The sequence below is a fragment of the Muntiacus reevesi genome, chromosome 4 (assembly GCF_963930625.1).
Source record: "Muntiacus reevesi chromosome 4, mMunRee1.1, whole genome shotgun sequence".
NCBI classification, from domain to species: domain Eukaryota; kingdom Metazoa; phylum Chordata; class Mammalia; order Artiodactyla; family Cervidae; genus Muntiacus; species Muntiacus reevesi.
In genome coordinates this window covers 113,965,291-113,990,313 of record NC_089252.1, presented here as the reverse complement: position 1 = coordinate 113,990,313, position 25,023 = coordinate 113,965,291, and the positions used below count along the sequence as shown (strand labels likewise).

The window sequence follows — 25,023 nt, the reverse complement described above, 5'->3', positions numbered from 1 at the left end:
TAGACACGGTGTGTCTTTAGTGGGTTGCATGCTGTTGGCACCTAATATATGCTGGCTGTGATCAGTACACAGGAAGTGCTCAATAAATGCTTGCTGGGGGGCGGAGAGGGAAATAAACATGGCCAATTCCCCAATGCCATCTTGCCCTCAGCCCCGCACAGGCCCCCTGGGAGCAGCCATCGGTAAATATTTGCTGAATGAACAAACCCAGGTTTCAAGAGGGCCCGGCCAGCCACGTGGCAGGACTTCCTGTCTGTGTCCCTGTCGTTGGTAGATGTGTTACCCTGAGGGGAAAGCAGGTCAGCCACCCCCCGGCCCTGCCCCCTCCCCGCTACGAAACTAACGCAGGGAAGTGGCTGTTGGCGGGCTGAGAGCTCCTGTAATCCCTGACACCCTGAGCTGGGTCTCCTGAGCCCCTGGGCTCACGGCAACCGGCCAGCCTGTCTGGGGCTCTGCCGGGTGTGGGCTCCACGGATCGGGCTGCTGCCGAGCCCAGGCAGAATCAGAAGCAGGCCCAGGGGAAGGCGGGCCGGGATCACCGAGGCCCCAGGAAGGCAGACCCCCTGCCTGGCAGGCCCCCCAGTTACACTCTGCTCAAAAGCAGGAGGCAGGACCCACACTCAGGCCCGAGGCTTCCCCGACCCAGGTTCCGGCAGCTCAGGGGAGCAGCATGGCCTTCCCCGCTCCAAATGCCCCGGAACCTCTGCACCAACCACTGCAGGGAGGAGCCCCAGGACCGAGGGCACAGCCCCCGCTCCCAGCCTGTCACGGGGCAGCGGACCTGGCCACGACGAGGCTCCCCGGCACATTCCGGATGCCTGGCACGTGGCCCCCACGTGTGACAAGTCGTCAAGGGCCTCCGCTCCCCCGTGGAAGCGACAGATGGCGAGTCCCTGAGAGCTGGGGAGGGGGTGGCTGGCACGCGTCCAGGACTCGTCAACGCTTCCCACCCAGGACGCTCCTCCAGGGGGGACCCGGCAAGGGGCGGCCTCCCTTCCCCCAGCCCAGATGGGTGGGTGGGTGGGGGGCGCGGGCGGGGAAGGCTGGTGCTGGGGAAGAGCACTGGACAGGGAGCCCAGGCCTAGGGTGCGAGTCTAGCCCGACGCCGTCTGCTTCCCCTTCCTGGGCCTCACTTTCCCACCAGGACGATGGGGATGGGGCAGCCAAGGGGGTCTCGGACCATTCTCCAGAGAAGACACGTCGGCCTCAAACTGCAGGGCGGGGGGAGGGTATGTCCAGGGTCACATCCCAGCCTGGGCGCAGCTCAGGGTGACACGGACAAAGTCACCCACGGGCTGCAGCCCTGGGCAGGGGTGGGCCTGTCGGGGGGCGTCACAGGGGACAGGGCCTGGGGGTCCGGGCCAGACCCTCCTTTCCAGCAGGAGCTGGGGGCAGCTGCCTGTCCCCACGGCTGTGCCTCCCACCCACCTTCCTTGTCTCTACCTCCGTGCAACCAGGGCAGGGCTTTCTCCAACAGAGCCCAGAAACTCAAGAGGAAGAAAACCGAAACATGGGACTTCCCTGGTGGTCCAGTGGCTAAGACTCCGAGCTCCCAACGGACGGGGTCTGGGTTCGATCCCTGAGCTAGATCCCACGTGCTGCAACTAGCGATCCTTCACGCTGCAACTAAGACCCGGGCAGCCAGACAAGTAAACAAGTGGAGAAGCAAAGCATGGGCGGCGGGCCCCGCCCCCGCTTACCTGGAAGAAGGCGGCGTTGGCCAGGTGCACCGGGATGCTCTGGGAGCCGCCCGTGGGCATGGGGGCCACGGAGGAGGGCAGGATCTGCGGGCAGTCCTGGGGGCTCTGCAGTCAAAACGCAAGGAAGTGGGGCTGACCCTGGGGCGTTTCAGAGGCGGCGGGATGCACGACCACCCCAAGCCAGCCGGTGCAGTCCCATCTCCCTGGGGAGGCGCTGCAGCGATAAAACGGCAGCCACATCCACCGCCTCCCACATCCCGTCTCACCTCATCCCGCGAGCAGGAAGGTGTTATTGGCCCCATTTCACAGATGAGGAGACTGAGGCACAGACAGAGGCAGTAACCTGCCCAGTGGAACCAAGTCCCCATGGCCACTCCACGGAGAGCCTCTCAGGGTAGACCTCCCCGGCTCTGGGACTCATCTTTCCCCAGTTGTAAAATGAGGCGCTACGCTCACTTTCTGAGGCTCCCTCCAGCTCTGGAATTCCGGTTTCCAGATGGACACACGATGAATGATTCACAGAAGAGGAAACCTCAGACTTTGGAGCGGCCCACGAGAAACAGGGTGTGAGGCTGCCCACCCCTCCCTACTGCCCGGGCGCGTCACGGGCCTCGGAGGGGGGCCTGGGCGTCCGCATTCCCGAGTCGGATGTGGAGTCACTGTTGTTATTCAGTCATTTAGTCGTGTCTGGCTCTCTGCGACCCCAGGGACTGCAGCACGCCAGGCTTCCCTGTCCCTCCCTATCTCCCGGAGCTTGCTCAAACTCAAGTCCATTGAGTCGATGATACTAACCAACCATCTCATCCTCTGCCACCCCTTCTCCTCCTGCCCTCAATCTTTCCCAGGTTCTCGGGCCAGAGACTGGGGTCTGAAACTGAGGACCAAGGTGAGAGATAGGGACCCAGGGTCTTTTCTCAGTATTGTTAGTCGGGCAGCATAGCGGGCTATAGCGGCGCAGACCCTCTGCTGACCCCCAGCCCAGACACCGCGCCCAGACGATGCGCCTCCCCGGGAGCACTGCCTGCTGCCGACCAGAGGGGCCAAGGAGGTCTCCTGGCCGGCGAAGGCTGCAGGGCTGCGAGGCAGGAGCTGGTGTCCGTCCCTCCCTCGGCCCGCCGTCCTGAGCCGCTCCATGTGTAAACCCCATGGAATTTCGGGGAATGGAACCCACATGTTTCCAATCGGGTTTCACCGCCGCTGCCAGCCCACTTCACAGCTGGCCGGGGGCCCTGCGGCTGCGACCCTGGCTCCGCCCCAGCCGAGGGGAGGTGGCCAGCAGGGGCTGGAGGCGGGCAGGTCCAGAGGAAACGACGTGGGACCATCCCCGAGGGCCCTACTCTCCTCGATCCTCATAACCCACTGTGGATGCTTGTACCCATTCTCCGGAGTGGGCAAGCCTGGGAGAGTGTGGGTGCCTCTCTGCCCTCTTCCAGCACCACCCCCAGGGTCGCTAATCTCCCCTGGGGACAGCTGGTCCAAGTGTGCCTGCCTCTCCCCGCCCCCCAGGCCTGTGGTTTGGGAGGACTCACCCTCCTCCCTAGCCCCAAGGATGGGCTAAGCGATTGGTTCGGGGAGTGGATGTGACCCAGTTCCCCTGGAAAACTTCCGCAGAACCAACGAGAAGGAGGGTCTCCTGGGATTGCCAGGGATCAGGACCCCGCCCGGGGCTGCTAAGGCATCTTGTGGCCAAGGGGGAGGGCCTGCCGGAGCACGGAGGCCACCCCGGGGGGGCATGTTGGCCCTGGTGACGCTGGCAGGGCCCCCGGATCCAGCTGAGCCCGAAGGGGAGGCCACCCCTCGGACTCTGCACTCACAAAGGCGACTGACTGCTGGCGGCTTGCAGAGGACAGGGGCCTCCTTGTCCCATCCCAAGCCGAACCATCCAAGCCTCAGAGACAGGCTGAGTGGCTTCTCTCCCTTGGCCAGAGTTGAGCCTCCAGGCTCGGGAAACCACGGCTGATGACCCGTCTCTGGGCAGAGCCGAGAGGCCGGAGAGCAGGAGCTGGGGGTACAGCGAGGCTGGAGCCCCAGGAAGCCCAGATGTCAGCTCAGCGCATGCGGCCAGGGCGGGGCCTCGCCCCCACGGTCTTTCCGGTCTTTCCACGTGCAAGGGTTGAGAGCTGGGGACCCAACCCAGCAGAGCACTGAGTGGCCCCGCTGAACCCGCCTGACCTGCTCCCTCCCTGCCTTTCTGCATCGCCCTGTCTCCTTCTGTAAACCGCCCCACACATTTCCAACAAACCGCCCTCTCCATCAGCTCCTAATGAAGCCACCATCATGGAGGTGCCCACTCAGGCTCCCTCCACCCAGGGAGCCTGACCCCGGCACCTGCCCAAACCCTCGCTGCTTCTAAGGCCTGAAGTCACCCCGCCTTGGGGAAGCCATCTCCTCCAGGACACTGGAAGGGGCGGACACAGCGGCCTTCTCCACTCCCCTCCCCTCCTTGAAAAAAAGCTGCAGCCCCCCTCGCAGCATCCTGTACCCCCCACTTCCTTCCTCTGGGGCCCATGAGGCAACAGGAAGTCAGGAGACACAGTCCCTGGCTCGCGCCGGCCCAGAGACCCCTCCCCGGCCTGGCTGGAGCCCTGCGGCCTCCGTGACCGACTGGCTCTTAATTAAACTCCGGATTAAGCAGCAGGCCAGGCCCGGGCGGGCGGCCTCTTCTCCCACTGGACTACCGTAATCCTCTGAGACAGGCCCTCTCTGCGGCCCAATGCATCCCTGACCCACAGACCTCGAGGCGGGGGGTGGCAGGGACAGGAGGGGGCGCTGCCTGGAAACAGCTCCAGGCTGGCGAGCTCCTACGCGTCTGCCAAAACCAGGCAGAAGGTTCCCCTCCCGGAGAAGTCCTCCCAGCAGAGGGGCCAACTACAGTGTGTAAGGTACGAAGCTGGTGTCACTCCGGGTCCCCCTCTGAGACAGGCCCCCTTTCACAGACGGGGAGTCAGGCACAGAAAGGTGTGGCAGCCTGCCCAGGATCACACAGACACAACCCAACAACCTCAGGTTCTTGGGTTCATGATGGGGAGGGCAGAACTATGTTTAATTGGCTACTTTCCCAGCGGGCACCAGGGTTGCTTCCTAGGGACACAGGAGGGGTCTCAGTGACCTCCCCCTGCTGGGAGCCAGGGCTTTTGGGGGTTACACTGACTACCTCAATTGTGCCATCTGGAAAATGGGTGGGAACTCCCCTTTCCTGGAGAGATGAGCTGCAGGCAAGAACCTGGTACCTCACCCCGAGCCTCTCACGGCCCTGACACGAGATGGAGGATCCAGCGGGCGGGCCTGATGGGGCATGAGCTGGCATAGGACCCTGGCACCTACCCGGTCCAGCCGTCCCACCCTAACCAGACTCGGGAGTCCCATCTGGTCGTCCCTGGCACAAGGCTGGCACAGCCGTAGAGGTTCTCTGCGTGAAGACGCAAGGCCGCCCCGTAAGCGAACACACCCAAACCAGCCGGTGGCAAGGTACATGGCGCCTCGGCCTGTGTCTCTGCCCGTCCCCCGCCCTCCCCGACACGCCATCCCCTAGCGCAGAGCGCCATCAGGCCGGCCGAACAGGAGGACCCGGGAACCTGTGGCTCCGGAGGTCACTCGCTTTCTCCACCCTGTGAGAGCCACAGCAATCCCATGACCCTGGGCCCGCAGTGCTCGTGGGAGATGGAGGCTGGGGTCTTTTGGCCCAGCCCCTGAGTTGGGGAAGCGGGGAGAACACGGGCTGCCAACAAGAGGGGCTTCGATTCAAGGCCCAAGCGTGGTACTCCCTGACCCACTAGGGTTGCTGAAAATGTTGAAGGTAAAATTGAAAGGAGTATGATATGCAGGAAGGGGCCTTGTCCTAAAAGGTTGAAAGTGTAAATGGGCTCAGACTTTCTGGGGGTCAGCTGAGCTCAAAGTATGGGCTTCCACCCCAAAATGCCACGTTGAAGAACTGGTCTCCAGGGGACAGTCAAGGCCATGCAATGCCCTGCATGTATCAGAACACAAAAAAGAAAGAGGCGCGCTCAGCACGTCCAACAACAGGGGATTGGAGGGGCTTCCCTGGTGGCTCAGACGGTGAAGAATCTACTTGCAATGCAGGAGACCCAGGTTCAATCCCCGGGTCGGGAAGATCCCCTGGAGAAGGGAACGGCAGCAGAGGACTGGTCACATGCGCTGTGATGATAAGCCCAGCGCGGCGGCTGTTAAAGCTGGAGCCAAGGAAGACGGTGTAATGACATGGAAACGCTCTCAATGTGCTAAATGGGGAAAGAAGGAACAGTGGAGGCAGCGGGCACCCTGGGCCTGGCTTACCGTGGGATTTGGCGAGGCTTCACACTGAGACTGGTTGGAGACGCAGGTGTGCTGCTGGGCGCACCAGAAACAGGGCCAGTGCGCCGACAGGCAGCTGGTGCAGCTGAAACACAAGGCGGGGGCCTCCCCTCAGCTGCCTGGCTCCCCATCCCCGTGCCCGGCAGCGCGGACCCGGGACACAGATCCCAGCACAGTGAAACGAGGTCTTGCTCAACATCAGAGCTGCCCAGAGGGGCTGGGCGTTTTGCAAGGTAATGAGCTCCCCAGAGCAGGAGGCATGCAAGGAGGAGATAGGCAAGCAGGGCCTCCGGGAGACTAAGGTAAGCGTAATCCAAGCACTTTTCTCAGCCTCGACTAGCCTGGGTGCTCACAGACGCCAGGCACACTGGCTGATAAGAGTCTGCTGGACAAATGAGCGGTCAGGTGAATAGCCAAGGGTCCTGTCTGCCTCTGGGACACCGTCACTGTTCTTGCGGAGGTTTCCCCGAGAGCAAAGCGTCCTGCCCCCACTCGGAACAGCCCCCACACCCCACTCACGCTGTGTGTGGGTACACCTGCCCAACCCGGCCACAGTCGTAGATGGTGAAGTTGGCCCTGACGATGTTCTGCCCGTAGACCCTCACCGACATCTCGACGGTCACGTGGTCTGGAACAGAGCAGGGCGTCCAGGGAGAGAAGGACAAGGGGGCAGGGGGGCCCGCCGACACCAGCGGCTGTGCCATCAGGACCCCCCCATGCCTGACAGCCCACCATCTGAGGGCCCCCACCAGCCGTCCCCGTGGCCCCGACTGTGAGGTGCCTACCTTGGTGGGGCGGGAAGGGCGGGAACTGATCCTTGGGCAGGAGGTTGCAGTAGGCGATCTGGTGGCCGAAGGCTGGGCCCGGGACCCGGGCCACTGTGCGGATGCCGTGGCCATAGTCACAGGCCATCTCCATGCCGCTGAGGCTGGGCAGGCTCCCCGAGATCTGCAGGATCATACCCTGGAAGCCAGGGACCCTCAGCTGGGGGTGCGGCGGAGGGGGGAAGGCCGCGCCTCGCACCACCCCACCCACACCCTGGAACCTGGGGAGAAGAGGTTGGTCAGTGGCCTTGACCCCAGGCCAGTGGGATGCAGCCCACACGGGCCTCAGTTTCCCCCTCTGCAAAGTGAAACTGGGCACCTTACAGGAGCCAGAGGCCCTGCACGATCTGGCCCCTGGAAAGGATGCCAGCCTCTTACTCTCTCAAATCATGAGTCTTGTTCCCACTCCAGGGCCTTTGCAATGGCGGGTTCCTCTGCCCAGATGCTCACGCTGGCTTCCTATTGCTGCCCGGATGGCATCTGGCAGTGAGAACCCCCCACCCCGGCCTGATCTAAAATGTGAATACTGCTCGCTCTGCACCCCGTGCCCTGCTCTGCTTCCTTCTCCACAGCACTTATCACCATCTTGGCATTTTATCTCGTTTCTGCTCACTTCTCTGAGAGCGTGTCCACACTTCGAGGACCAGCGGTTTGCCTCTCTTGTTCACTGCTGTGTCCCCAAGTCCAGGACTGCACGTGGCACAGAGCAGGTGCTCAATAACACCTACTGTTATTGATGAATGAATAAATGAATGAATGGATGGACCAAGCCCCGGACCACCTGCTTGACCAGAGGACGTATGTGCAGGACTGTGGTGTGTAACGATGGGGAGCGTGGCAGCCCCAGCTCCTGTCGGTCATCAGAACCATCATGTGACAGACGAGGCTGTCTGCCCCAGAGAAGTCTCTGAGGGCAGGGCTGGGGAGGGGGGTACCCATGTCTGTCTGTCCCTCAGCTCCTGCCCCCGGAATCCCCCGCACCAAGGCTGTCTGCTACAGGTAAGCAGGGAGCAGGCTGCAGCAGGCCTAGGCACTCCTGGACACAGACTGGGTGGGGGGCAGCAACTTAATTCAAATCCCAGCTTGGGCACTCCCCCACTATATAACCTTGAACAAGTCACTTTACGGCTCTGTGCCTCAGTTTCTCCATCTGTATAATGGGGATGGTAAGAGCACCCAGGCACTGTTTTCATCATCTGCCTTCAAGACCCCGGGGCGCTGCACCCAGGAGGCTCCACCTCTCAGGTCTGGGTGCCAGGTGAAGGCTTGCTCTCCGCCCGCACCCCTGAGCCTGGAGCTGGGGTCCTGGCTCCCCCAGCCTCACCGGGTACTCCTGGTGCACGTTGATCTCGGCCGGCAGGACGGTCATGGCGGGGCAGCGGCCGGGACCCTCGCTGGCACTGGTCCAGAAGTGCGGCTGGCTGGAGTTGGCGCAGTCCTGCTGCAGGGTGCACCTGGGGCGCCCAGCGCAGGTCAGGATCCGGGGCGCTGGGGGGGTTCCCCACCCCCGCGGCCTCCCGGGCCCAGCCTGTGCCCCAGGAGCCTCACCGCGTCTCCAGGGCGCACCAGCCGCAGTAGGCGTCGGCCGCGCCCACGCAGTCCCCGCAGGTGGTGTGCGTGGCGCACGCGGCGACCTTCACCCTGGCCATCTGGAGACAGAGGCGGGGGCCCAGCTCAGCGGGGTGGGGCGGGGGGCAGCCGGGCAAGGGCTGGAGAGGTTGGGGAAACTGAGGCTGTTAGGGCGTGGTGGGGGGGCGGGGGACGAGGCTTCCCTGCAGAGGCCACGGCAGGCCGGAAGGGAGAGGGCGACGCCTCCGGCAGGAGCAGCCACTCTCAAGCAGAGGCAAGGGGGTGGGGGGGCGAGCTCAGCGCATCCCGGGGCCTCGTCAGGCTGAGGCCCGGCCGGCCATACCTGGTGGGACGTCATCAGATACAGGTAACCCGGGTCCGCGGGGTCGAACTGCATCACGTGGTGCACAGGTTCCCCATAGGCCACCGTCACCACCTTCCGGCTCACCACCTGCATGCTCTCGTTCAGGTTGATCTGGGGGGGCGGGGGGGGGCTGTCAGGGGATGGGGCGCCAGGAGGGCATCCCCAGGTAGGGGGAGGCTGGGGACCGGCTCTGGGTGGGGGGCTGGCCCTGAGCTTGGGAGTCTCAGCCTCAGGCCCTTCCAGGACTGGCGGTGGGTCCGGCCCCCACACTTTATCCTCTGTTGTGAGCCTCTCCCCCCCAACCAAGAACCCCCTCACTGCCCTCAACATCACGTCCCACCCTGGTATGCACAGGGCCAGGCTTTACAGTTAAGAAAACATTCTCTGGGAGGCTGCGGGCATCAAGCCAGGGAGCGGGGACCTGGGTTTGAATTCTGGCCTTGACATTTACAAGTTGCACAGGCCCGGGCCGTCCGAGTCACTTACCCTCTCTGAGCTATCATCGGGGCTGAGGACCCCACCCGCCCCGCGGGGCCCATGGGGCGTGCCAGGGAAGATGCACCAAGCGCTGCTGGGGCCAGGCCCCGGAGAGGCGGCAGGGCCACTGGTCTCACCACTCCCCTCTCACACACCCATCTCACAGATGAGGAAACCGAGGCCCAGAGGAGCCAGGGGACTTGGCAAGAGGCTGACCCCAGATCCAAGGCTGGGGTCCAATGTCCAGGCAGGAGAAGGAGCAGGACTAGTCTGGAAGCTTCTCTGGCTGAGGGCCCCTCTGCACGTCCCCCCGAGACCTGACAAGGCTGGTCAGAGACTCATCAAATGGCTCTTTTCCGCTGATCTCACGTTCCATGTCGCCTTGTCCAGGCTTTGCCAAGCTCTGAGCAGGGCCAAGGGGTCTAGGTGGCTCCCTGGGGCCTCCAGCCACCCAGTCCCCCTCCGTGGCTCCAGAGCCTTTACCACTGCCTCCTGCTTGCAGCATTAATGTGTCCTGGCATTCAAGGCCCTGACCATCCACCCCATCTTATTCCACGAGCCTCATCTCTAGTCACTAAGCCCAACTCAACATCCAGCCCCATGTCTTCTCCGTACTGTGCTCCTGCCTCAAACACCTTCCTCTCCTCCTTGGGCCGGGAGCTATCCTCCCAATGTCTTCAGCAAATCAGCTTCCCTGACGCCCCCCACACCCTAAACTGCAATTACTCTCTCCCCAGCCCCTGGGACATCCCTCATCCCAAGTGGCCTCTTGGCAGGGCCCGTCCCGGGCAGCTTGGCCCCCTGCTTCCCCCAGGCATCCAGCAGACATGTTTCCACCCTTTCCAAAGTCTACCGAGCACCTGGCATGCTCTGGGGCCTGGGCTGGAGGCTGTGATCAAAGCCTCAAGTGAGGCCAGAGTGGGCAGCAGATGGCCTGGCAGGAAGCAGGGTGGTGGGCGCAGAGGTCAGGACTGAGGGGCGGGGCAGCCTCTGGGCTGACTGGACTCGGATTCCACCGCGGTTCCCGCTATGTGGGTTTCCCTGGTGGCCCAGGTGGTAAAGAATCCTCCTGTGATCCGGGAGACCTAGGTTCGATCCCCAGATTGCGAAGATCCCCTGGAGAATGGAAAGGCTACCCACTCCAGTATTCTGGCCTGGAGAATTCCATGGACTGTACAGTCCATGGGGTTGCAAAGAGCCAGACATGACTGAGCGACTTTCACTTTCACTTTCCCCGCTTTTTGGGGCCTCAGTGTCCTCATCTGTAAAATGGGGCTCATGGCTCTGCCTCCCTCAAAGGGACGTGAGAATTAAACATGAGGATGCCCATGACATGCCTGTTGAGGCTGGGTAGACAGTGGTGCCTAATAACTGCAGCTTCATGGGTGGGGGTGGGGGGGAGACTCCTGGACAGATGGGGAAACCGCCCCAGGTCCCACAGCTGGGAGCGCAAGAGCCAGGAGCCACATGCAAGTTTCCAACCGCAACCATAAGCCCCACTGTCTGCGGACCCTCAATGGAAGCTGTGAAGGTGGAGAAGGCCCCCTGCGCCTGCTCCCACGCCTGGCATCTCCCCCAGGGATGTCAGCGGCTAGGGTCCCGGGGCCGGGCGGGCTGGGACTCCAACCCCCACTGCTCACTACCAGCCTGCGGCGTCTGCCCGGGGAAGCTGAGCGAATTGGATTACTGGATCTGAATCAATTAGACCAGGGCCTGGTGCAGGTCGGAGCCAGGCCAGACGGCTGACGCTCTGGACAGGCCGGGGGGTGGGAGGTGGCTGGAGGGCCGGTCCATACCCTCCCCTGGGGCCGCTTAGTAGGGAGACGGACTCCTCTCACCCAGCTCTCGGCATCTCGGGGGCGGGAAGCATTACCTGCAGAAACCAGTCACCTTGGTTGGGAGCTGGGGGCATCCTCAGAGGCTGGTGGGAGGAAAGGAGGAGGAAACGAGCGGGGGGAGACCCCCACTTGCCAGGCTGTGGCCTCCCCCAGCCCCTGTCAAAGTCCTGCAAGAGTCTTGAGAGGCTGAACTTTCAGCCTTTGAAGGCTGGGACACTGAAGCCGGGAGAGAACACGCTCACTGCTCCAGGTCAGAGAGACCGCCAACTGGCGGAGCCCAGGGGCCTGAAGACAGATCTGGCCCCTGAGCTCTGCTTCCCTCGTCTGCACGACGGGAACTCACTGGTGTGGGCCAGAGTGGAAGGTGCCCTCTAACCCGTGGGCCCCCGCCCCGCCCCGCCAAGCACCCCGGCCCGGCCGTACCTTCAGCAGCCGCCCACTGACCGTGCCCAGGAAGACCACCGTGTAGTTGCCCACCCCGGCCACGGCCACGGAGGAGAGGCCCGGCGCTCGGAACACGGGCGAGGCCTTCAGGGGCTGCAGGACGGACAGCGGGTGCTGCAGGTGGGCGGCCCCACAGTCCAGCTGCTCCGGCTGCAGCTGGAAGAGAGACAGCGCATCAGACCGCGGCTCCAGAACCTTCTGTGGCTCCCAGTCCCCCACAGCCGGCCAGAACCTCCGAGCTTTCAAAGTCCTGCTCCTGCTCTGCACGGGGCTCAGGCCCCGGTGCAAGCAGGACCACGTGTCCGAGCCCAGGTCGACCCCCGGCCTTGGCTTCAGTCGCGGAGCTGCCCCTAGCAGAGGGGTCCGTTTCGGGTACATAGGAGCTGGCCAGGAGGGGTCACGTGAGGGAGGCAAGACGGCCCAGGGAGGCCAGCCTCTGCCCGACTTACCTGCTGACACCCAAGAGGTGTCCCTCCTGTCTGGCTGGGTCTCCATAGCAACCATGGGGTTTTTCTCCCTCCCCACCAAATTCCTGCTCTGACCCCAGCAACCCCCACCCCTCAACTTGCCAGCAGGCTACTAGACAAAAGGTTGAGGCCTCCCCAAACTGAGACCCCAACACACATCCCTTCATCTGCCCAGGTCACAGACGGGCAAGTTGAGGCCAGGTGTGTCCAAATGGACACTCCTGGCATCCACGTCAGCCCCAGCTCACAGGGGCGGGATGACCTTTTGAAGGCTGCTTCTGCAATTTGCACAAAAATACAACACAGACCTCCAGCAAGTGCCTCTGAGAAGGCCACTGTGCAAATCCACCAGGACGCGGACACAAGGGTGGTTTAGGAGAGTGGATGGCGCGTGTCACCCAGCAGAGACAGCCCAGCCCGGGCCACACTGCAGATCTGCACTGGCGGTGAAGAAGGACACTTTGGCTGAGGACACACAGGGTGTCACCGGGCCTTTCCGGTAAAATGTGCACACGAACATTAATAGTCACGAGAGCAAATACAACACAGGCCACGTTTACTGGGAACTGACCCTGCACCAGGCCTGTGCATTGGTTTGCTGAATCCTGGCCCCGCTCTGAGATCCCATGTCACAGATGGGGTAACTGAGGCTCAGAGGGGGACGTGGCCCACTCCAGGTCACCGGCTGCGATGTCAGGCCACCAGGACTGAAGCGGGCAGCAGGACTGGCTTTACGGCACGGCTTCAGAGAGAAGTTTTCCTCCCTTATCTGTGCTTTCTGCAAGCCGAAACCACCAATGATGTGCCCACATGGGTTCTGTACACAATCTCAGCTAGTGTTCAAAAGCAAACCATAAACACCAGGTCCTTCATCCTTGGAAAAATAAACACAGCCGAGCCCTGAGCCCAGAGATGGGGTGGGGCTGGGGAGGGCCCCGGGGGCCACAACCCACCACGGGGTGGCCTTCTGCAGGAGAGTTAGGGCAACCTGAGCAAGTGACATCACTCCTCCGAGCCTCGGTTTACCATGCTGTGAAGTAGGCACATCTCGAACTTCCCTGTTAAGTCCAGTGGTTGAGAATCTGCCTGCCAGTGCAGGTGACACAGGTTTGATCCCTAGACAGGGAAGATCCCGGACACTTCGGAGCAACAGAGCCCACGTGGCCCAACTACTGAGCCTGCGCCTAGAGCCTGTGCTCTGCAACAAGAGAAGCCACCTCAACGAAAAGCCCCAGCACCGCAATGAGTTTCAGAAAGCCCACGCGCAGCAATGAAGACCCAGCACAGCCAAAAATAAACAAACATTTTTTAAAGTCTTAAAAAAAAAAAAAAAATCAGTGCATCTCCAGCGCCTCCCTCACAGGCACCTGGATAAGACTTCAGTGCGGAGCGCCAGCATGCAGCATGGCCCACGGTAAATGCCCCACAAGTGTGAACTGACACTACCGCTGTTTCAGACGTGACGGTCACGGACATGACTGTTACCAAGTGGAATTTAGGGGTAAATCATGCCTACCTCAAAAGCTTTCTCACCTGGACCCCCAGGGCCACCATAAAGGAGGCTCTCCTGGCCCCTGCTCTCTGGGCTGACTCTGACCTCAACATTTTCCCCCGGAACAGAGCGGCCAGGTGAGCCCTGTAAAGGTGCAGAGGCCTCCTCTGCAGAGAGGTCTCAAACCATCCCTCTCTGATGGTTGACGCGGTACTGAGAATAAGCCTCACATCCTAAACCGCCCTCACACCCCTCCCAGGGGCCTGAGGAGCTGGGGCCCGTCCCTTACCCTCCCCCTCCACTCCAGCCATGCAGGCCTCGTCTCTGCCCCTCGGTCCAAGCTGGGTCCTGCCCCAGGGCCTTTGCACGTGCCAGCCCTGCTGCCTCGGATACCGCCACCCAGACTGTCCTATCACTCTTCGCTCCTTATCTTCCAGCTTCGGACCTACCCTACCTGACTCATCCTCTGTGTTCATCGCGGGGCCTGAGTTGGGGGATGGCCCTGGAAGGTGGCTGCCCACTCCCCTCCCCAGGGGCCACCCCCTGCAATCCCGTGGCTGCAGGGAAGAGGTGATGCGGCGAGCAGCCAGGAGAACAGGCACCTGGGCCCCAGACCTTCCATGAGGACGCTTTCCCCAGGGGTTGCGAAACTTCTCTTTCCTGAATATGGGTGACGTGTGTCATTAAATAATACGTTGTTCTAAAATTAACATTGCCAACCCTGGCCCAGGGGACACGAGCTTCCTCCCTGAGTTCTGGGAGGGGTGGGGGGGGGGCAGGAAGGGGGACCTGGGAGGCCTGGGTGACACCTTTCGGGTTCTCCTTGGTGGGGGTCCCCAGGCCGGCAGGGCGGGGGGTCCTGGGAACTGCCTGGACTAGGGTGATTTGCAGAGAGGGCCAGGCAGGGAGGCCTGGGAATCTGACTCTGGCCTGCCCGCCCCAAAGTGCAGAGCCATTAATTCTGCACCGAAGGAATTCTCTAAAAAGCCTTTCCTCTGACTTTTTTTTCTTATCCTAAAAATAAAATTAAAAAAAAAAAAGTTTAAAGGAGAAGTCACCCATTGGCTGCTCTGTGTGATCTGTGATCCGAGGGGGAAGCTGGCTCCCCAGCTGCCAGGGGAAATCACAAGGCTTCAACCGCCTAGAAAACGGAAGCCGGACACACACGTCCACCGGGCAGGCGGGAGAGGCCTCTGCTCTTGGGGGGATACAGCCCGGGAAAGGGGGTCAGCGGGCTCCGGGGAGCTGGCGGCTGGCCGTCCTGAGTGTGGCCTCAGCAGAACTCGGTCTCCAAGGGGCGGCAGTCGGCTCCAAGGTCCAAAATACCGCTTGCCCTGACCCTGCGACACGGCCTGAAATTCCTCCAGCAGCACCGGCCCGCCTTTGAGTCTCACTCGGCCTTGGTCTTTCACAACACCAATTCCCGGGCGCAGGGGGAGGGCTGGGCGCCCACGGCAGCCTCCTCCAACCCACGGGGGGCCACCTTCCCAGCACAGGGCTGGCCAGCCCCTCCCTGGCTCCTGGCCGCCCCGGGTCAAGCTGGCACTCAAGGCCTGGGTGAGCTGGCCCCTGCCAGCTGCTCTGGCCTGGAGTCTCACTTCTCTCTCTGCCTCGCCCCTGGCTCCCACCACACTAGTCTCTGCCCTTTCTCAAATGTGGCCACGCTTTCCTCCCAGGGCAGCTGAACCTTCAGAATGCTGTTCCTTCAGCGAGCAACGCCCTTCCCAAACCTCTGAGCCCCTTGGACTCCCCCTTGTCCTGACCCTTGCCACTGCCTTTGCCGGGCGTGCCCACGCAGCAAGCTTTCAGCCCGCCTTCAAGATGCAGCTCCAAAAAAAAAAAACACACAACAACCTCTCCCCTCCTCTGTGCTGCTCACCACTTTGATTTCTCCGTGAGCTCCTTTAGGGCGGAGACTCTGGGTTTAACTAAAGAAAGGAAACTAATTTTGACTAAAGTGTGAATGACTGTATTCAGCTGCTTCTTTGCCAAGCAGAAATACTGAGAACAACACCGCCCATGCTGGGTGCTGGTGAATTGAAGGAAAAACAAGAATCAACTGTATGCCGATGGTGTGTGTGGCAACACAGGTCTTCAGGGCCAGGCGACACCTGGCTGCTACTTCTGGTTCCTCTAAGAACCTCAGTTTATCCCTCTCGAAAATGGGATGAGTGGCAGGCGGCTGCTGGTCTCAGCTCTTTTCCAGGAGAGTAGAACACTCCCTCCCTTCCCAGTCTGGCTGGCTGCCTCCTGGGGCCAAAGCTCAGCTCTGCCCACTCTCACATTAGAGAGCTGACATATTGATTTCACTACCAACTGTAATTGTGTTGACTTTCTCTCCCCAGGAAGCCAGTGGAACAGCGGCATCCAGAGCCTGCTGCTCAGGCCTCCCGCCTCCTGCCCGCAGACCCCAGCATACCCCGGTCCCACGGCAGGCGGCTCCGAGGATGAGGCGTCAACAGCCGACTACAAGCCCCAGCGGTTCTGCCCCCGGTGTAGACGACACCGGCTGTGGGGCCTCTGTGTCTGGGAAGTGGGGGGCCCGTTCCTGCTTCGAGGCTTTTGATTGCTATTGAACCCTGACCCCGGGAAGGTGAGGTTTCTCGGCCGAGGAGCTGAAAGAACACAATCTGGGGCGTGAAGAGCAGGCGGCAGGGCGGCCTGCGCCATCACAAGGGGCTGGGGGCTGGACGGAGACCCTCCCCAACTCTGACCAGCAGCCAGAAGGAGCCTTCACAGCCGCAAAGCACTACGTGCAACGTGCGTCATCGCTTCAGTCGTGTCCGCCTCTGTGTGACCCCATGGGCTGCAGCCCGCCAGGCTCCTCTGTCCATGGGATTCTCCAGGCAAGAACGCTGGAGTGGGCTGCCATGCCCTCCTCCAGGGGCTCGTCCCGACCCAGGAGCTGGACCCATGTCTTTTAGTCTCCTGCACTGGCAGGTGGGTTCTTTACCACTAGCAACACCTGGGAAGCCCATGCAGGAACTATCTGTACTGTCTTTATAACCTCCTGTAAACCTAAAGTTATTCCAAACTAAAATGCTGTTTAAAAAAAAAGAGAAGATGGGACGTCCCTGGTGGTCCCCTGGTTCAGAACCCACCTTGCAATGCAGAGGACGCAGGTTCGATCCCTGGTCAGGGAAGTAAGATACCACATACTGCAGAGCAGCGAAGCCCACACACTGCATCTACTGAGTCGAAGTACCACAACTATAGAGTCCGTGTGTCGCAACAAAAGATCCCGCGTGATGCAAGAAACAGCCCATGTGCTGTGACTAAGCCCCGATGCAGATGAATAACTAAATTAGTTAAAAAACAAACAAACAAACAAAAAAACGCAGGGACCTTCCTGGTGGTCCAGTGGTTAAGACTTGGAGGTCCCACTGCAGGCGGCATGAGTTCGATCTCTGGTCAGGGCACTAAAATCCCACGTGCCCAGCTGCGTGGCCATCAGAAAACAAATGAAAAAATGCAAAGCAGGCTGTGCCCCTCCCACCGCTCTACAGCCTTCAGGACTCCCCAAGTGCCCTCAACACAAACCCAAACTTAGCTCCCAGGCCCCCAAGGCCCTGCTGCGCCCGGCCTGCCCCTCTGTGACTCCCCTCTACCCCTGTCCCGGCGGCTCCTTCTCCCGCAGCGTGGACAGGTGAGGAGGGCTGGGAGGGTGCCCTGAGGACAAGACAGGACAAGCAGGAGCTGGCAGGGCCCGGCAGGGTGGCAGTAGGGGTCCAGTACTCTGGCCTGGAGAAGTCCATGCACAGAGGACCTTGGCAGGCTGCAGTCCGCAGGGCTGCAGAGAGTTGGACATCACACACACATACACACACAGCCTCAAAGGCAGGCCTAGAGACAGGGCACTCAGCGCACGCTGCTTCCCGCAGAGCTCCGGTGAGTAAGCTCTCTCCCAAGCTTCCTCCGAAGGTCTGCGGTTGAAGGGGACGGGTCCCCCAGGGCTCCGAGGGCACAGGTCGGCCCCAGGTTTGAAGCCACCACTGGGCCCCTCAAACCCAAACTTCTCCCAACCATGTCAGCCCGCGGGGCCTCCTGGGACACGACCCCACAGAGTGACCCTCCACAGAGGGTAAACCGAGGCAGGGAAAACCTGGGCTGCTGTGTGCGGGTCCTGGGAGGGGGCAGGACAGACCCAGCTCCGGGGGGGGGCTCCAGCAACAGCCCCCACACCAAGGAGGAGGCTGCCTGCCGCCAAGAAAGGGAATATCAGCACCCTCCCACTGCGAGTCAAGATGCTCACCTCCTGGGGCGGGGGACGTGCGGGGCAGCGCGGGAGAGAACGGCCAACCAGGCCAAAGGACAAGTCGGTCAGCAGGCCTGGCTCTGAGCCCAGGGGGGAAGTTGGGGAAACTGAGGCACGGAGGGGGCAGAGGCTCCCTTAAGACACACGGTGCAGTTATCCCGACCTGGCCTGAATCAGGCAGGAAGTGGGCACGACAGCTTGCATGCACCCTTCCAAGCTTCCGAGGGGCCCGCCTCAGTCTCCCTGACCCCTGACCTCTGGAGCAGGGGGGTCGCCCAGCGCCAAGGGCTAAGCGGATCAGCCAGCCGGGCCGCCCTGAGCACCACGTGCCCACCCGTCCCCAACGGGCACCCCTGACCTGCCAGTCTGAAGGGACGGCCCCAGGCTGGGGTCAGAGGCTGGGCCACACTGCCGACCTGCCGTGTGAGGACGCCGCGCACACACGCTCCCGGCGTGTTCCCATTTAATAGGCAGAGAAACTGAGGCTCCTGAAGCGCCAAGTCTCTCAACTCCCTGTGGGCTGCCCCGCCCTCACTGAGCCTCATCTGTGAAATGGGGACAGGCCCTGCACCCGCCACAGAGGCTCAGCTCACAGCAGCCCCCAATCCTGGGGGACTACGGCGTTCCCAATTAGTTCTGCAGGCCGCCGGGCAGAGGCCAGGGACGCCTGAGGACAGGAGGGCCGCCCCCCCCAGGAGCAGCCGCTCCCCTGCTCCCTGAAGTCGAGCATCGGAGGCTGGACCATCCACGCCGCTCTCGCCCGGGGCCTGCCTGGGAACTGCCGGCGCGGCCGCTGACTCAAGCAGCCCTTGTTTTGTTAGCTGGATGCGGCCCCCTGGACACCCGGCTCCCCCTTCTCGAAGCTGTTTCTCATTCCAGCCTGGCCTGGCCGCGTTTCCAGCCCTCCCCCCGGGTCCCGGAGGAGCCCAGGACGGGATGGGCAGCCAGGACTCAGGCCAAGGTGGCGGGGGCGGGGGCTTGTGGGGTTAGAGGGGGAGTGGATGGTTCGCCAGTGGGGGCGGGGCAACTCCTTGCCCTGGGGGGGATGGGTTTGGCTCCCCACTCCTTCCCCTGAAGGGACGCGGGCCAGGAGGAGCTGGGAGCAGCTGTCTCTCCTGGGGACGCTGGGTCCTCCTCCTCCAGGGGCTGAACTCACACCCTCCTGCCCATCCCCTGGGGTGCTGGCCTGGGTCCCAGAGTCATCTTACAACAGCTTGTGACCGCAGCCCAGGGCATCGGGGTGGGGGGGCCCTGAGCAAACATCTCTGGGCCGGGTCCCATGTGCTGGAGACATGGAGACATGTCCCTTCTCTCTAGCTGCCAGCATCCCAGCCCAGGGACCGACCCTCAGTGGGGAAGGGACAGCTTTACAACTATAGCGATGCAGTAGCACCAGTAACGCAGCAGGAAAAAGCAGCGATGGTTTCCTGCGTGCAGAGACCTCTGTCCGGAGAGCCTCACGGAACCCTCACCAGGACCTCACGTGCCCCTGCCACTTTACAGCAAAGGAAGCTGAGGCACAGAGAGATCAAGTGACTTGCCCTGGGTCACACCGCCAGAAAGCCGGACGTGAGCCTCACACCTGGGCAGGCTGGCTCCCGAACCCCACAGTCCCGCCACCCCCCTGCTCTGTTGGGGACCACCAACAGCTGCGGGGAATTTGGCCGCTTGGAGCTGGAAAGGCCCTGAGTCGGGAGCTGGGGCCCATCAAGGAGCTGACCACCTCCAGAGGCTCCACCGCCTCCATCACAGACGGTGGAGGGCTCTGAGAGGGGCTTGGGGGTGGAGATAAGCGCCGAAGGTGGCTGAGTTCCGTTGCGGCCTGGCCTCCGCTTCAAGGCCTCTGCCCACGGCCCGCCCCCCCATTATTTACCGATCAGAGCAGAAAGCGCTCCGTGATTAACGCCCCACCGGGGCCTCGTGGGGCCTGGTAATGGAGCTGCGAGCTTCCTCCCTCCCCCAGCGCGTGATTTATTGTGTTTCAGGGTGACGGATGGTGGACGGGGCGGGGCGAGCCTCGCTGGCCCGCCGATCGCAGGGGCACTGGCATCGCACTGGGGACCCGGGGCTGCCGGAGAGTGTGGGCGGCCCGGGGCCCTTATGGCGGCCTGCGGGGCTCGGCCGTGGCCCAACACAGGCTTTGGAGAGAAGGGACTCGGCCGAGCTCTGGGGGCAGCCGGGATCCACATCCACGCGGCCTGCGCCAGGAGACTTCCCGGGCCTGTGCCCACGCGCCGGGCCAGCTGGTTTCCATGGCGACCCCCCACGCCGCTGGCAGAGCCGGAGGGGCCCTCGGGAGTCACCTGGTCCAGCCCCAGTGGGGGCTCCCGCCGGCTCCAGGCAGGACTGACGCAGGGCCGGCAGCCCTGGGTCTGCTCCAGAGCCAGACCGCCCGTGTCTCACTCTTTCCCCAAGGCCTTGCTGGCTCCCCGCAGCCCACAGGACAGCGTCCAGACCCTTGGCCTGCACCCCAGGCCTCACAGACTTCTCAGCTTCATCTCTGCCTGTTACCCAAGCCATGTTCTACTGCATCTCTGGACCTCTGCCCCGGCCGTGTCCTCTGCCTGGAAGGTCTCCCCCAGCCCTATCCGTCAAAGGCTCTGCTGCAATACCCCCTCCTCCAGGAAGCCCTCCCTGACTCCCTCAGACGAGGCTGGCCAGCGTGCAGCTCTGGCTTGGGTGTTCTACCTCCTGTCTTGATCTCCTCCCCGACCATCTGGGGGCTCCTGGAGGGAGGGGTAGGGGCTGACTCATCTCTTTTGCAGGGCTGCTGGGTAAGAGAGCTGAGCCCCCCTCCCCGCCACACTCCAGGGCACCCTCTGGCAGGAGCAGAGACAGGCAGGGCATGTTGCCTAGGAGGTCTGGGCTCTGGTGGGTGAAGGTGGAGACGGCTGTGGTCATGGGAGCCCATGACCCAGGAGCCCCGCACCCAGGGGACCTGGTCCCAGCCTGGGACCAAGCTGGGCATGGGACTCAGCAGTTCTGCAGGCCCCACTGGGAGGTTCTCGCCACAGCCCCAGCAGGGGAGGGACGTCCCTGGGTCTCACTCAGTTCCTTCACCTTCGAGGGTCCCACCCACCTCTTCCCACCATGACCTTGAGGGCCTCTGAGGCTCACACCCGTCAAGTCAGCATTTTCAGAGCAAATGAGAAGGGAAGGTGATGAGCACGGACTCCAAAGCCCAACACCTGCTCCACCGCTGTGTGACCTCGGGCAAGTCACTGACCCTCTCTGGGCCTCTGTTTTCCCTTTCTGTAGCCTGGGGGTAATCCTAACCCCATTCTGTTTCTGGCAGGGTTAAAAGAGACACACCACACGCAATTTGGCAAAGTACCCAACACAAAGTAAGTTCCCAGGAAGCAACAATAATAAGATAATAATAACGATGCTGTGGCTGACGGGGGCGGTTCTGGCGGCAGAGGGAGGGCTTTCCGGCCACCCAGCAGCCCAGTTCAGACTAGGAAACCGAGGCCCAGAAAGGAGAAGGGGTCCCTCAGGCTCCTCTCCTGCTCTCTACCCTCTGGCCATCAGAACCCGAAACCCAGCCTGCTTCCTTCATCTCCACGAAAACCAGCCGCTGTGGCAGTGGGCAGATCAGACTCCCGGAGAGGGAGATTCTGCAGAGCCCGAGCCAACGCACGCACGGCCTCCGCTGGACTCCAGGCAGCCCTGTTCTCGTCGCCGGTCGAGCCCACTTCACAGATGGGGAAATACAGGCCCAGAGGAGGAGAGTGACTAGCTGGAGGCCAACAGGAGGAGGTGCAGAGGCAGGACTTGCATCCAGGGAGTTGGCACCAGGGTCCAGCACGGACCCGTCCACCGCTCTGGGCGTGCCTGGGGCAGTGACATACCCTCCACCTTCCTAGAGAACTCCGGAGCGTGAAAGCTGCCCTGCCCCAGGACACAGCACGGGCCGGGGCGGCGGTCACGGCTGACAGCAGCTGTCCAGTCACTCAAACCGACCACACCTCTCACTCATGCACCCAAAGGGCGAGCGCTGACAATCCCCTTCTCACAGAGGAGTATCACTAGGTGCCTTCCCTGCCGCCCTGACTTCCTCGGGGGACCCGATCAGCAACCCCAGCCCCCCAGCTTGTGGCCTGGCCTCTGCAGACTCCCCGCCAGCCTCACGCTGCTCAGGAACTGAGTCACTGCAGTGGCAGCTCACGGCTTCCATCCGGGGCCAGTTGGGAGGTGCCATCACAGAGGGCGTTTCATGTCAAGGCAGAGGCCCTCCCAAATCTCCTGGGGGTGGGGTGGTGGGTAACTGCAGACCCCCAGCTGAGAGCCCACAGCTAACACGGGAGGACCTCCACCACGGACTCCAGAGCCAGCCAGCCAGTCTGCAGACCCTACTCTGTTAACCAGCTGTGTGAGACCCTGGGCCTCGGTTTTCCCATCTGTAAAGTGGGGATAACAGCACTCCCTGCCTCACAGGCTGGAGGCGGGTGTTGTGAAAGCAAACACACTGGCGCCTCTGAAGGGCCCGCAGAGCATTCTTCTCAGAACCGGGATGCAGCCGTGTTCCTCTTCAGCCCCAGAGAGCCGTCCACACGCCCCTCAGGCCCACCAGACTCGCAGCGCCTGCACCACCAATAGCAGTGGTGATGTCAGGCCTGGTTTATCTTGGCCTGCGCCTCCTGCCAGGGAGCCTGGGCTGGAGGGCACCCGACACTCCCCTCTCTCCCCACCACCCCACACCCTGCTCACCTGCAGGGCCTGCTTCGGCCCCATCTCCTCCCGCCTCTGAGCGCTCCCTGCCCCGGGGGCTGTTCCACACACTGAGCACACTTTTCCAGGAGGTATTTCTCTCCTCCTGGTACCAGTACCTCCACCTGCCATGGCCTGGGTGCTTCATGTGAGATTTCAGTTCAGGAGGAGACACTCCTCCATTTGACCAGGAGAATGCAAGAGGCCCAGAGAAGGTAAATGCCTTGGTCTAGGTCACATAGCTGACAGTCAGGAGGAAAAAGACTCACCACCAGCTTTACCCTCGCGTACCTGGTGACGCGCCTTGGGCAGAGAGGTATGGTAACCATCTCCTGGCCCAGGAACCCGTCTGTCTCTTTAGGCTAGAAAGTCATTCTGCCAACCCCACTGGAACCCCCATCCCAAGTCCCACCCGGTGTCTCTGCTCATACTCTCGACCATGGGGAGCTCACCCCCAGCCTCCAGCCCAACTCCAAATGGAAAGCCATCTTGCAAGCTTATCTTCCTCCACCTCCACCCTGCATTTCAGCCCCTAAATCGGTTCAGAAAACGCCTTCTTGACGACGGGCACCCACCCACTGCATGCCAGTTTAAAAACTGCCTGAGCGTTTTTTTTCCACCTTTACTATAAAAAGACACCTTGAAAATGCAACATTGACATTTCCCCATTGGTTTTCTTTTTGATTTAAAAACACGAACCTTTCGGTCACTCAAAGGTTGAAGGGAGAGACCCAGGGAAGGGAGCTGGACTCAGACCGCGCTCGCTGTGTTGGGTGGCCCTGTGCCTCAGTTTCCCCACCAATCGCACAAGGCGACCTCCCAACCCACTTTTAAATCGCATTCACAAACTGAGGGAAGGAATCTGATCTACACGCGATGGAGGCTCATTCCCTCCCTCACTTTCTCAAAATAGTCCAAAGGCCCAGATACGCCCAAAGCAATCAGCGACAAAGCTGAGGACCTCTGAAGCCCGGGGGCCAAGGTTCCCCACCTCTTTGTCGTCTTCAAGGTGGCAGGCAAGGGGCAGAGCCTGCCAGAGGAGGAGCCGGAATGTCTGAGGCCACCCCGACCGGGGCTCTGGAGTTCCAGGCCCTGAAGGAAAGAGCACGAGGGTCGGGTATGCAGAGGCCTGGAGGAGCCACCCGGCTTGGGGGTCAGACATCCCCGGAGAGGAGATGGAAGACCAGGGTCCTGGCCCCCGTGGTCAGCCCCACCGAGACCCCCTGCTGCTGCAGCGGTCAGGCCCAAGGCGGTTGGGAGGGAGACAGACTCCAGGCCCCTGGTACTCACCCCCGCCCCCGACCACACTCACTCCCCCCCAGAGGCACCCGTGGCATCCCCTACCCCGCTTTCCACCCCAGCGCTGGGCTGGACAGGGCCGCTCCCTCCTCCGTGCTGTCCGTCCCCACCTCTGGGGCTGCATCTCTGCATGCAAACCCGTCCACAGCCCCCTGCTTCCCTCCATGCGCTCAAACCAGGCCCACCAGGCCGCTCACACCCGTCCCCCAGGAACAAGGCCCGGCTGGCTGCCCCCACGGCTGCCCCCAGCGTCCGTCACAGGGCTCAGCACGCAGTAGGTGCTCAAGAAACATGTGCAGATGCAGGAGGGACTCACTTGCCTGCAAGACGGCACCCGCCTCCTTCCTTCTCGCCCTGCTTCTCCTCTGTCCTCAACTAGCAACTTTCCAAACTAGCTCCGTTAAATACAACCCCGGTAACTGCAAGCACCTGCGCCCGGCATGCTGCTAGGGGCCTCACCTGTGGCATCTTATTTAATCCTGCCGCAGTCCTGGAAGGCCGGTACTTTTATTATCGCTCCCATTCTACAGATGGGGAAACTGAGGTGCTCCTTCAGAGCAGATGCTCTGGCTGAAGCCCTTCGAGTCCCCCACTCACCCACCCCAAGTCCCCAGGATACAGCGTGCCTAGGGCAGGCCTGCCTACACCCCCAACCCAGCTCACATTTCCCGATCCCCGCCCCTGGCACACTGATCACCCTGCACCGCCTCAGCCCGCCTTGCTGCTCCAGGCCCCTGGACATGTGACCCTTGGCCTGGACCCCTCCCTTCTTCTCCTGCCCTCTTCTGAGCCCGATTCCTGTTCACCACCCCACCTGCGCTTCGACACCACCCTCCCCAGAGGCCTGGAGGCCCCCCTCTGTACTCCCCCATCACCGTGCCCACGGCCTGGCCCCGTGTCTGGCCCTCCGCTGGCCTAGCACGGTCCACCAGGGCAGACGGTGAGGCAGCCACCGCTGGTCCCCAGCACACAGCAACACCCAGGGACTTAGGAAACGTTTCCTGGGTCTTCAGGGTTGCAGAATAAGCCAGAAGAGGTCACTGGTTTATGTCCAGGACGAAGCTCAGACGTGCTACCAACACCGGGGGTAGTAATAACTGGAACAGCGCACATCTACCAGGGGCCTGCTACATGCTGGGTACTGAAAATTAACTCATTTGGTCCTTATCAATCCTTAAAGATAAGGATTGACGGTTGGATGGCATCACCAACTCAATGGACATGAGTTTGAATAAACTCAGGGAGTTGGTGATGGACAGGGAGGCCTGGCGTG

At 62.0% G+C, this 25,023-nt stretch overlaps 1 protein-coding gene across 2 annotated transcripts in view; it reads right to left on the bottom strand.

Annotated features, from left to right (window-relative positions):
* Window positions 1–25,023, bottom strand: part of PLXND1 (plexin D1) — a 47,514-nt gene that overhangs the window by 18,706 nt on the left and 3,785 nt on the right. For both annotated transcript variants that reach the window (XM_065933937.1, XM_065933936.1), the window contains exons 2-9: window positions 11,507–11,683; window positions 8,748–8,879; window positions 8,384–8,484; window positions 8,160–8,289; window positions 6,797–6,974; window positions 6,531–6,639; window positions 5,994–6,096; window positions 1,701–1,805 (exon numbers count right to left, since the gene is read on the bottom strand). In XM_065933937.1, coding sequence (XP_065790009.1) covers window positions 1,701–1,805; window positions 5,994–6,096; window positions 6,531–6,639; window positions 6,797–6,974; window positions 8,160–8,289; window positions 8,384–8,484; window positions 8,748–8,879; window positions 11,507–11,683 — 1,035 coding nt within the window. The remainder of the gene's footprint in view (window positions 1–1,700; window positions 1,806–5,993; window positions 6,097–6,530; window positions 6,640–6,796; window positions 6,975–8,159; window positions 8,290–8,383; window positions 8,485–8,747; window positions 8,880–11,506; window positions 11,684–25,023) is intronic.